Below are 10,570 nucleotides of genomic sequence, written 5' to 3'. Positions count from 1 at the left end.
CTATCTGACTAGTTTTAAATAAAGCATATTTTAGGTTAATTTGAACATAATTAAAAAAACTCATATTTTTATCTAAATAACTCATTAGCAAGTAGTCTGATTCGACACGAAAATACGATCTGAACTAAACACGAAAAAAATTGGTTATGATCATATATTTTTGGGTTCGAGTCGAAATCAGATTTACCCGTTTACCTCATTAATAAAAATGTCAAAATATCATTGATCTCAAATGATTCGAAGTAAATTGATAACCTGTTTATATAATTATCACTAATTTGTTTTGATATGATTTCTGTAAACAAATTTGTAATTTAAATTCATTGATGTCATTTGAGATATCATATTCCTATTAAGTTCGAGTTAGGTCAAGTCAATTTGGTCATGTTCAGATAAATTCAAAATAAATAATTCATTTTCATGTTAGACATTTCACCTAAATTAGTGAAATTACTCTACATGTCAGATTTATGTTAGTATAACTCAACTTGCTAACAACTATACATAAACTCGACGTGAATTAACACAACCCTAGTAGCAAGGTTAAGTACACTATATTTGAAATTGAAAGTTTGTTTAAAATAATTAGTCGATTAAAATTTATTTATTTGAATAAATAAACTTATAAAATAAATTTTTATAAATTATTTAACTAGTTTAATAATCAAACTATTTATTATTTTCTAAAATCTTAATATCTTACAATTATATCTTAAATTGATTTATTTTTTTAAACTAATATATTAAATGGACCCCATATGTTCTAACATTAATTAAGCTTTATGGATTAAAATAATGCCTAATTTTGTTGGGTAAACCCCCTTATTTTCAAATAAAATTTATAAAATAAAAATGCCTAATTTTGTTTTCTAATGCATAATTCCTCAAGTAGAAGGCATCAAAACACTAGTCAAAAAAGAGAGACTAGAAAGCTTCCTCACTCATCTTCTTCCCATTTTTAACCATTTGAAGAACACCATACGCAACTCCATCTCTTATTCTCTTCTCCGTCAACCAACCGCCGTTCAAGATGCAACCTTCACTGTCACTCTCACTTTGAATTCTCCCCCCATCTTTAAATCCCCAAAACCCATTCTCCCAATTTCTACATCTTCCCTTTTCTCTAACCCAAATGGGAGACCCATCTCAAAATTCATCCATAATTGGTCTCACCGGAAAGATGCTAATGGCCGGTGTAATCCTCCTCTTCTTCGTCGCCGGTTTCGTCTTATTCCTCCAACTCTACGCCAAATGGTTCTGGTACCGCCCAGAAGAAGAAGAACAACAACAACATAGCGGAAACAGAACCGTCACACGAAGGAGACGGCGTCTGGACTTTTCCCCCGGACATAATGAATCGGCGGTCGTTTTCCCTAGACAGCAACGTTCATTAGATCAATCTGTTCTCAAATCGCTTCCTGTTGTAGATTACGAATCGAAGGATTTCAAGGAAGGATTAGAATGTGCGGTTTGTTTATCAGATTTAGCTGACGGTGAGAAACTCAGATTGTTACCTAAATGTAATCATGGGTTTCATTTAGAATGTATTGATATGTGGTTTCAATCACATTCAACTTGCCCTCTTTGCCGTAGCGCTGTTTCTTCATCAACAAATATTGTTAATGAATCGATCTCTTTAGAGAGTATTTTGGGGTTACAAATTGGTGATATCATTCCAGATGATGGTCCGAATTTTCCAACGAATGTATTGTTTTGTGGGGATGAAACTCGAATCATTACTTTTGGGTTATCTGTTGTGGAGGATATAAGTTATTCTCATTCCCAACCTCCGTCGTCGTCGTCTTCATCGTCGTCTTCGTCTCCGGCGGCGGCGACAATGGTTGTGATTGATATTCCGTCGGCGTCGGCGAGACAGGGGAATGACGATGAAGGGTTGAAATCTCCATTGACGACGCGACTGAGATCTTTGAAGAGGCTATTGAGTAGGGATAAGGATCGAAGGTTGAATCCGAGTAGCTCCGGTGGTAGTGTTGAAGAAGAACAAGGAAGCAGGGACCAAATCTGATCTGAAAATTGTTATCTGTATAGGAGCAAGGTTTAAACCCTAAGTTATTTCAAATTTAAATTATCTTTCAACAAAAAGTAACAACTTTTGATGGAATTTTATTATTATTATTAGAGTTATTTGGATTATTTGAAATGGTAATTATTTATAAATTAATTTTAAACTAATTAAATATATTAATATTCACTATCCCTCCTAAACAATGTTTTTGAATTTAACATATTAGTAAGTTTGCTTACTAATTATATCCATTTTATATGGAACAAGTTTTCTTATTAAAGAAAAGTTATTTTACAATGTGTAACCCTAATCAAGTCCCGTAGTTTAGCACATGTTTGGTGGACATGTGATAATACAGGGACCTGGGGTGGTTCGAGATTCGATAGTTTCAATATTAGTTTACGTGTCAAACATATTTTTTTATCCGATTTAAATTAATTAAACATAATTAATTTAAGAAAAAAATATTTATTTAAAGACAGAGTCACCAATTGATTTTAGAAAAATCAATAAAAAGATGTACGTGTACAAACGTATTTTACACCAAAGTTTCGTTTTTTTGTTCGAAGTTTGGTAATAATCGAGAAAGGGCTTTCGCGCTTCATCCTTTGTACCCGTCCGAAGACGGTCTCTACTTATAAAGTTAGCTTTTAAAAAACGATTGTATAACGTTTTAGTTTTTAACCGTTCATTCTCCCGGTCCGAGTCATGCTTCTAGGTTTAGCGTTATTTAAAATATTTAAATATAAATATTTAAATACGGGTACCTATTGCGTTTGATAGCCAGGGTGGAAATACATGAAGAATTGTCAGTCATTTTTAAAGGCATTATGGTTTATAAATAAACACCAAACAAGCCATTGTTGAAATATTTTTGTGGAAATACCCCAAAATATTTAAAATGCATTTTCTTAATTTTTGGGATTTTTAGAAAATGATTTGAAGTCTCAGAATTATAAAAAAAAATGGATTTTGAAAAGTGGAACCAAATAGGCCTTAGGACCAAAGTCCTAAGGCTTGGGTCCGATTTTATCGATCAGGGTTCAAACACCCTCGGTCTGGGCTTGAGAGCTCTCGGTCTAAGTACTGGAGGCTCTCGGTCGAGGTGCTAAGAACTCTTGGTCCTTAACCAATCTTACTGGTCTAGGTATAAGAACCTATCGGTTTTGTATTAGCCTGGGGCTAAGTTTCTTGGTCGAGGTGTATAAGCCTCTCGGTCCGTTAACTCTGGGCTTAGTTCCTCGGTCCTTAGTTTCGGGAGTCTCGGTCCCAGGTCTTATTTCTATCGGTCCTAGGTGGGAATTCTCGGTCGGATTTCTCGGTCTTAGCTCAAGAACATCGATCACATCTCAAGAACACTGGTCCTAGGTCTCGGTCCTGGTTTATTTTTATCGGTCCTTTATCTCGGTCCATCGGAATTCTTGGTCCTCAGCTCACAAGACTCAGTCCTCAAAAACACAATGACTCAATTTTTAAAATTCATTTTTTAGCTTTGATTCTTTGATCTAAGAGCTTGGGTAGCTTAACAAAACTCCTAGGAACATGTTGATCATCATCCCGAGATATGGATCAACTTGGATGATGATCAATTTATTCAAAATAGTTTGTGATCAAAATTTTGGTTTTTTTATTTTAAAGTTGTTTTAAAGTGAAAGAAGCTATCCAATAGCTTCCTTATATCACATATACTTTATTGATACAAAAACAAGTACACCGTCGGTTCGTTTTGACCAAATCAAAAATCAAAATTTTATTTTATTTTTAGAAAATTTTGATTTTGATCAAACATGATCGGGATGGATCAAACATTATCCAAATAGTTGCCCAATATCATTACAATCAGGTTATGAAACTTTATGTGTTGTGATTCGATCGAATTAACTCAAGAACAACAAACCCGTTTTTATTATTATTTTGAAAATCAACTTTGAGTTTTTGTTATTCAGATTGATTGATCGATTTATCATATCTAGATAGTTCATATATCATGTAGAGATAAATTTTCAATCATAAAATCACATAAACAACAAACACACAAGCTTCTCTAATTTGAAATATAAAAATTTCAAATTCAAACTGTGAATATGGATTTAAGGATGATTGGAACCTTACCGAGGATTGGAGAACACTCCTTAATCCTATGGAAGCTTTCTGGATGCACAATTCTAAGCTTCCAAGCCTTAAACAGAAATTTCAAAAAAATCGAAAGCTTCATCTTTAATTGCAGATTTCGAATTTCTTCGATTTAAGAGAGCTATGTTGGTTGGTTAGCTTCTGAATCATTTGAGATGGGTATTTATACTAATCTTAAGTCGGTTCACGAAGCCTAGTGGCCTGAATCAGTCAAAATCCATTAATGACTTTTGACTTTTCTTGACAAGCATTTGCCGGAATAGGCCGTGACAAGGCCTATACTCGTAGAGGAAATGATCACGATCTCATCGTGATCATTTTGGCTTTTGAACAGGTCAAAATCATCAACAAATGGTTGAGTTCCAAAAAGCCAAGATCGATTTGTGTTCTTCATGTTTATCTGCTTGGTGATCGTAATTCCCACTACATTGAATTCCTTGGATTTCGGTCACATATGATTACAAATTTATTTTTATTTTAAAACCTTAAGGGTTTGTTTGAAATTAATTTTTCTTTCATCCTTTTGGCTTTAAATTTGATCATTTTTAAATACAAAAATATTAAAATAAATATAGCAAATATTTTATCAATTTATTATTTTTTTTTATATTTTTAGGATTTTAAATAAATAATTCTCTTAGATGAATTGGATACAAAATTCACTTTAAATTATTTATTTTTGTCCTTTATTTTTTCTAAAATTATTTTTACATAAATAGATACAACATTTATTTGAAATAATTTTATTTTTATTATTTTGATAATTTTCCTTAATTAATTAGGCTTTAATTATCCAAATTAATTGTTTTAATTGGTTTTGATCATGATGTTAATTATCTTGACTTTATTTATAAAAAGTAATTTAAAATAAATATTTTAATATTATAAATTAGAGTATAGACATTTAGTGATTACACAATCATTTTTGTAATATATAAATTGTGTTTAGAAAGAACATAAATAATATTACACAATCATTTTTGTAACATATAAATTGTGTTTAGAAAGAAAATAAATAATATTATTTTGGTTAGAATTCTTCTTTTATCACAAATTCATTAGAACTAATTATATTTGATTTTGACTAATATAGAACATTACAATTTAAAGACTTCCTAATTAATATATTTGTAAAAATCATTATAATTTGAAGGATTTCAACAAAGTTATAAGATATTTAAATAAAATATTTATTTTAAATATGATTATTGTAAATACTTATTTTTTATTATTTTTTATTTTTAAATTTCAAACCTCTATTTATTTTACAAAATATTATTAAAGGTTATTACACGAAATTAAAATAAAAAATTAATTTGAAACTAACTCAATTAAATCGTTTGAATAAGTAGACAATTCCTCAATATATATTTTATAATATTATTTAGTTACAATATAATTTTTGAAATATATTTATTTAAATTAATATATAAGTATATATTTTTATTAATATTATTATTATAAAATACTGAAATAAATTAAATTAATATTTTTTAAAATTTAATATTATTTTAATTTTAAAAATATAATTTTAATAAATAAAATTATAATTAAAAAGTATAAATAAATATTATAATAATATTAAAATTCAGTATTTAAAATTTAAGTTAATTGAAAAATCTATTTTTAATATATATAAAATATATTATAATTAATTTATATATATATGATTTAAAAATGATTAAATAATTAAATTAAATGAAATAAATTAAATAGAAATATTAAAATCAATATATATTATTAATAATAAATAAAATAAAATTAATAGAATTATAAAAATCAATATATATTAATAATAATAAAATTATATTAATAGTTTTTATTAAATATATTTAATTTATTTGTATAAAATACTATATAAAACTTATAAAAAATAATATTTAATTATAATATATAATAATAAATAAAATTAATATAAATATTTAAATTAATATATAATAATAAAAAAAAGAATTAATAGTTTTTTATTAAATAAATATTAAAAAAATATTTTATTTATTTGTATAATATATTATTTAAAACTTATAAAAAATGATATTTAATAATAATATATAATAATAAATCAAATTAATTGAAATATTAAAATAAATAATTAAATGGAAAAATAAATTGAGTACTATCTGTTATATTTATTTAAATTAATATATAATTACATATTTATTAATTAATTGTAAATGTTATTATTATTATTATTAAATTGAAATTATAAAAAATAATAATAATAACCTTTATAATTTTAAAATTCAATAATTTATTAAAATTTTATATAAAAAACAAAATAAATAAATGAAATATATAGTTTAATTAATAAATGAAATAAATTAATTGAAGATGGATGGAAATAATTAATTTAATTCCTCATATGTGATTTGAAACAAAGCAAAGACATAGAAGGAAATAAGAGATAGACTATCAATCCAAGTGTGAAGGAAATGCTAATTATTTAAATTGATTTATGGAGAATTTAATTGATATTTCTCTTGGGTGATAATGATGATGCATACCATTAGTCAGTAGAGTTGAAACAAAGATAAACAAATATATATATATTTTATATAACAATTATTAATTGAAATTATTTAAATTAAAATTGGTAAATAAATAAAATATTTATAAATTACAAAATTATCAATAAATTTATTATAAAAAATTAGGTAAATATATTAATATTAATAAATTATAATTAAATGTATAACTTTTATTAATAAATAATATATATACATATATGAAATATAAAAAAATTTCAAATATATATATATATATAATTTGTTTTGTTAAAATTTTATTTATTTATATTAAATAATTTATTTTGTTTTGAAATTATTTAAATTAAAATTGGTAAATAAATAAAATATTTATAAATTACAAAATTATCAATAAATTTATTATAAAAAAATGAGGTAAATATATTAATATTAATAAATTATAATTAAATGTATAACTTTTATTAATAAATAATATATATATACATATATGAAATATAAAAAAAAAATTCAAATATATATATATATATATATATATATAATTTGTTTTGTTAAAATTTTATTTATTTATATTAAATAATTTATTTTGTTAAGTAGAATAATTTGAAATTTTAAAATTAATAACAAATAATATTTTATAAAAGATAAAAATATAGTTAAGTTAATAAATAAAATTTAATATTTTTTTATATTTATATTTATTTTAAAAAAAAATTAGAATTATGTTATTAAATTTTATATAAAAATTATATTATATTTATGAAATATATTTTTTAAAAATTTATTTAGAAAATTATTTAACAAATTTAATATTTAATTTATTTGTGTGATATATTATATAAAACTTATAAAAATGATATTTTATAATAATAATAAATAAAATTAATATATTTTAATAATAAATAACTTTTATAAAAATATTTTTTAACAAGCAAATAGATATATGCTCAAATTTAAAAAATATTTAAAATATTTATATTTTGTAAAACAATTATTAATTAAATATATTTAAAATGAAAAAAAATTAAAATTGGTAAAACAAATTACATCAATTTTAATTAAAATTTACATGTTTGGGATTGAGATTGAGAAAAACAAAGAAACTTTACATGTTTATGTTTCAGGTGGGGGGCGGACTAATGGATTGGAATTGAGACAAACAAAAAAAACTTTACAAGTTTAAAAAAACCCAGATTTTCAAATAACCTTGTCAAGTAATTTTAGAAGAGGTTTTTTTTTTTTGTATCTGTAATATACCTATTGAAAAGAAGGAATCAAGAAGGAATCAAGTTTTCTTTTTTCAATATAAACGCATATATGTTTCTTCTTTTTTTTAATAATAAATAAGTTTTATAAAAATATTTTATAAGCTAGAATCCTACAAATACAATTACTTGTTTATAATATTAAAAGAAAATATAAATATAATAAATTTATAATATTTTTATATATATTAAAATTGAAATTTTTTAATATTTTAAATGAGTATTTTATTAATATATATTTAATAATTTTATTTAATATTTACCCCTATTTAAAAAAATACAAAATTATGAAATATATTTATTAAAATAAAATGTACTCAATTCAAATTTTAAATAAGTTTATTATAAATCTAATAATTACATATTTTTATTAATTAATTATAAATATTATTATTATTATTTGTATTAAATTGAAATTATTGAAATAAATTATATATTATTGAAAAAATATTCAAAATATTTATATTTTGTACAACAATTATTAATTGAAAATATTTAAATGAAAAAAAATTAAAATTGGTAAAATAAATAAAAATATTTACAAATTAAATCAATTTTAATTAAAATTTATCATTATTATAATTTTATTATAAAACAATTTATCAATAAATTTATTATAAATAAATGAGGTTAATATATTAATATAAATAAATTAAAAAAATTATAATTATTTTTATTAATATATATCTAAATTAAATAATAATGAATAAATAATATATATATATATGAAATATATATGAAATATAAAAAATATTTAAATATATAGATATATAATATATTTTTTTATTAAATTTGTATATATTTATTTTAAATAATTTATTTTGTGAAGTAAAATAATTTGAAAATTTACAATTAATAACAAATAATATTTTATAAAAGATAAAAAATATAGTTATGCTTTTAGTTTTTTTTAATATTTCTATTTATTTAAAAATAATAATAAAAATTTTAAAATTTAGTAATTTAGAATTATGTTATTAAAATTTATTTATAAAAAATATATTATATTATTTAATAAAAAAATACTTAGTAAACAGTTTATTCGATTCTCTAATTTTTTTGAATCAACCAAAATTAGTCATTAATAATATGAATATTGTTTAAAATTATATATATATATATATATATATATATATATATTTTTATAAATAATTTTAATTTTTTAAAATAATAAATATAATTATAAAAAATTTATATTTTATAAAAATATTATAAATTGAAAAAAATATTTAATATATTTAAGATTACACTAATAATTATTTTACTTAACATATATTTTAGGTTTATATATAATAAACATAGTAGTTTCAAAATTATTTTATATTTATTTAAATTAATATATAATTACATCTTTATTAATTAATTTTAAATTTTATTATTATTTTTTAATTAAATTTAAATTATTATAAAAATAATAATTAAATTTACAATTTTAAAATTCAGTAATTTAGAATAATTTTATTAATTATTTTTTTAAAAACAAATTAAATAAACAATATATTATATAATTCAATTAAAAAATATTTTCAAGTATATTTAAAAATATATAAATTAAAATTAATAAGATATATATGGTAAAATATTTATATTTTGTATAAAATTATTAATTCAAAATATTTAAAATTAAATAAATAAAATATTTACAAATTATATCATTTTTTATTAAAATTTAGTATTATTACAAAATTATTAATAAATTTATTGTAAATAAATAAGGTTAATATATTAATATTAATTATTTTAAACTTTATTTTATATAGATATAGATAAAAATAAATAATATATATATTATCTATATATTATATAAAATATTTAATAATTATATAAATATAAAATAATAATAATATATATATATATAATATTATATATAAACGATTTAATAATTATATACATAAATATAAGATATAAGATTAAAGATAATATATAAAAAAAAATTTAAGCTTAAATTGTTAAAAAAAGTTGATATATTTATAAAAGTTGAAGGGCTACTTGTTTCAAAAATTAATTTGAGTGTCAAAAAGAGAATCGGAGTAATTTGTCCTTTAGTTTTATATACATTAAAAATAATAATTTTAAATAATTTTATTATTAAAAAATTATAATTATAAACATAAAAATTATTAAAATTAATATATATATTAATAATAAACTTATTAGTTTTTTTATTAAATATATATTGAAAATATTTAATTTATTTATAAAATATATTATATAAAACTTATAAAAAAATATATTTAATAATAATATATAATAATAAATAAAACTAATAGAAATGTAAAAATTAATATACATTAATAATAAAAATTTATTCGTTTTTTATTTAATAAGTATTAAAATATATTTAATTTATTTGTATAATATGTTATTTAAAACTTATTAAATATATATTAATAATAAAAATTTAAAACTTTTATTAGTTTTTTATATTGGTTTATATTATTTAATTGTAAGATTATTGTATAACAAAAAAATATTTGTGTTTATTATTTGAATATATATATATATATATAATTAGACTAATACAAAAATTTTAAATATCATAAAAAATATATTTATAGGAAATAAAAAGTGATAAACAAAATATTAAAGTAATAGATATATTTCAAATTTATGTAATAGAGATTTGACCAATATGAAAATGTGAGTTAAATAAAAGTAGAGAA

The 10,570-nt window shown here is 20.5% G+C and overlaps 1 protein-coding gene across 1 annotated transcript; it reads left to right on the top strand.

The window, feature by feature from the left end:
- Window positions 1-918: 918 nt before the first annotated feature.
- On the top strand, window positions 919-2,170 carry LOC124931911 (RING-H2 finger protein ATL60-like). The gene has a single exon (XM_047472493.1). It carries the CDS (start codon window positions 1,133-1,135, stop codon window positions 2,024-2,026), a length of 894 nt encoding a protein of 297 aa, XP_047328449.1. The 5' UTR covers window positions 919-1,132; the 3' UTR covers window positions 2,027-2,170.
- Window positions 2,171-10,570: the final 8,400 nt, after the last annotated feature.

The sequence above is a fragment of the Impatiens glandulifera genome, chromosome 3 (assembly GCF_907164915.1).
Source record: "Impatiens glandulifera chromosome 3, dImpGla2.1, whole genome shotgun sequence".
Taxonomy (NCBI): Eukaryota; Viridiplantae; Streptophyta; class Magnoliopsida; order Ericales; family Balsaminaceae; genus Impatiens; species Impatiens glandulifera.
This window is presented reverse-complemented; position numbering and strand designations above follow the sequence as displayed.

What these genes read in the sequence shown, in the direction of transcription:
- LOC124931911 (XM_047472493.1), top strand. Translation starts at nt 1,133, where the DNA reads ATGGGAGACCCATCTCAAAATTCATCCATAATTGGTCTCACCGGAAAG.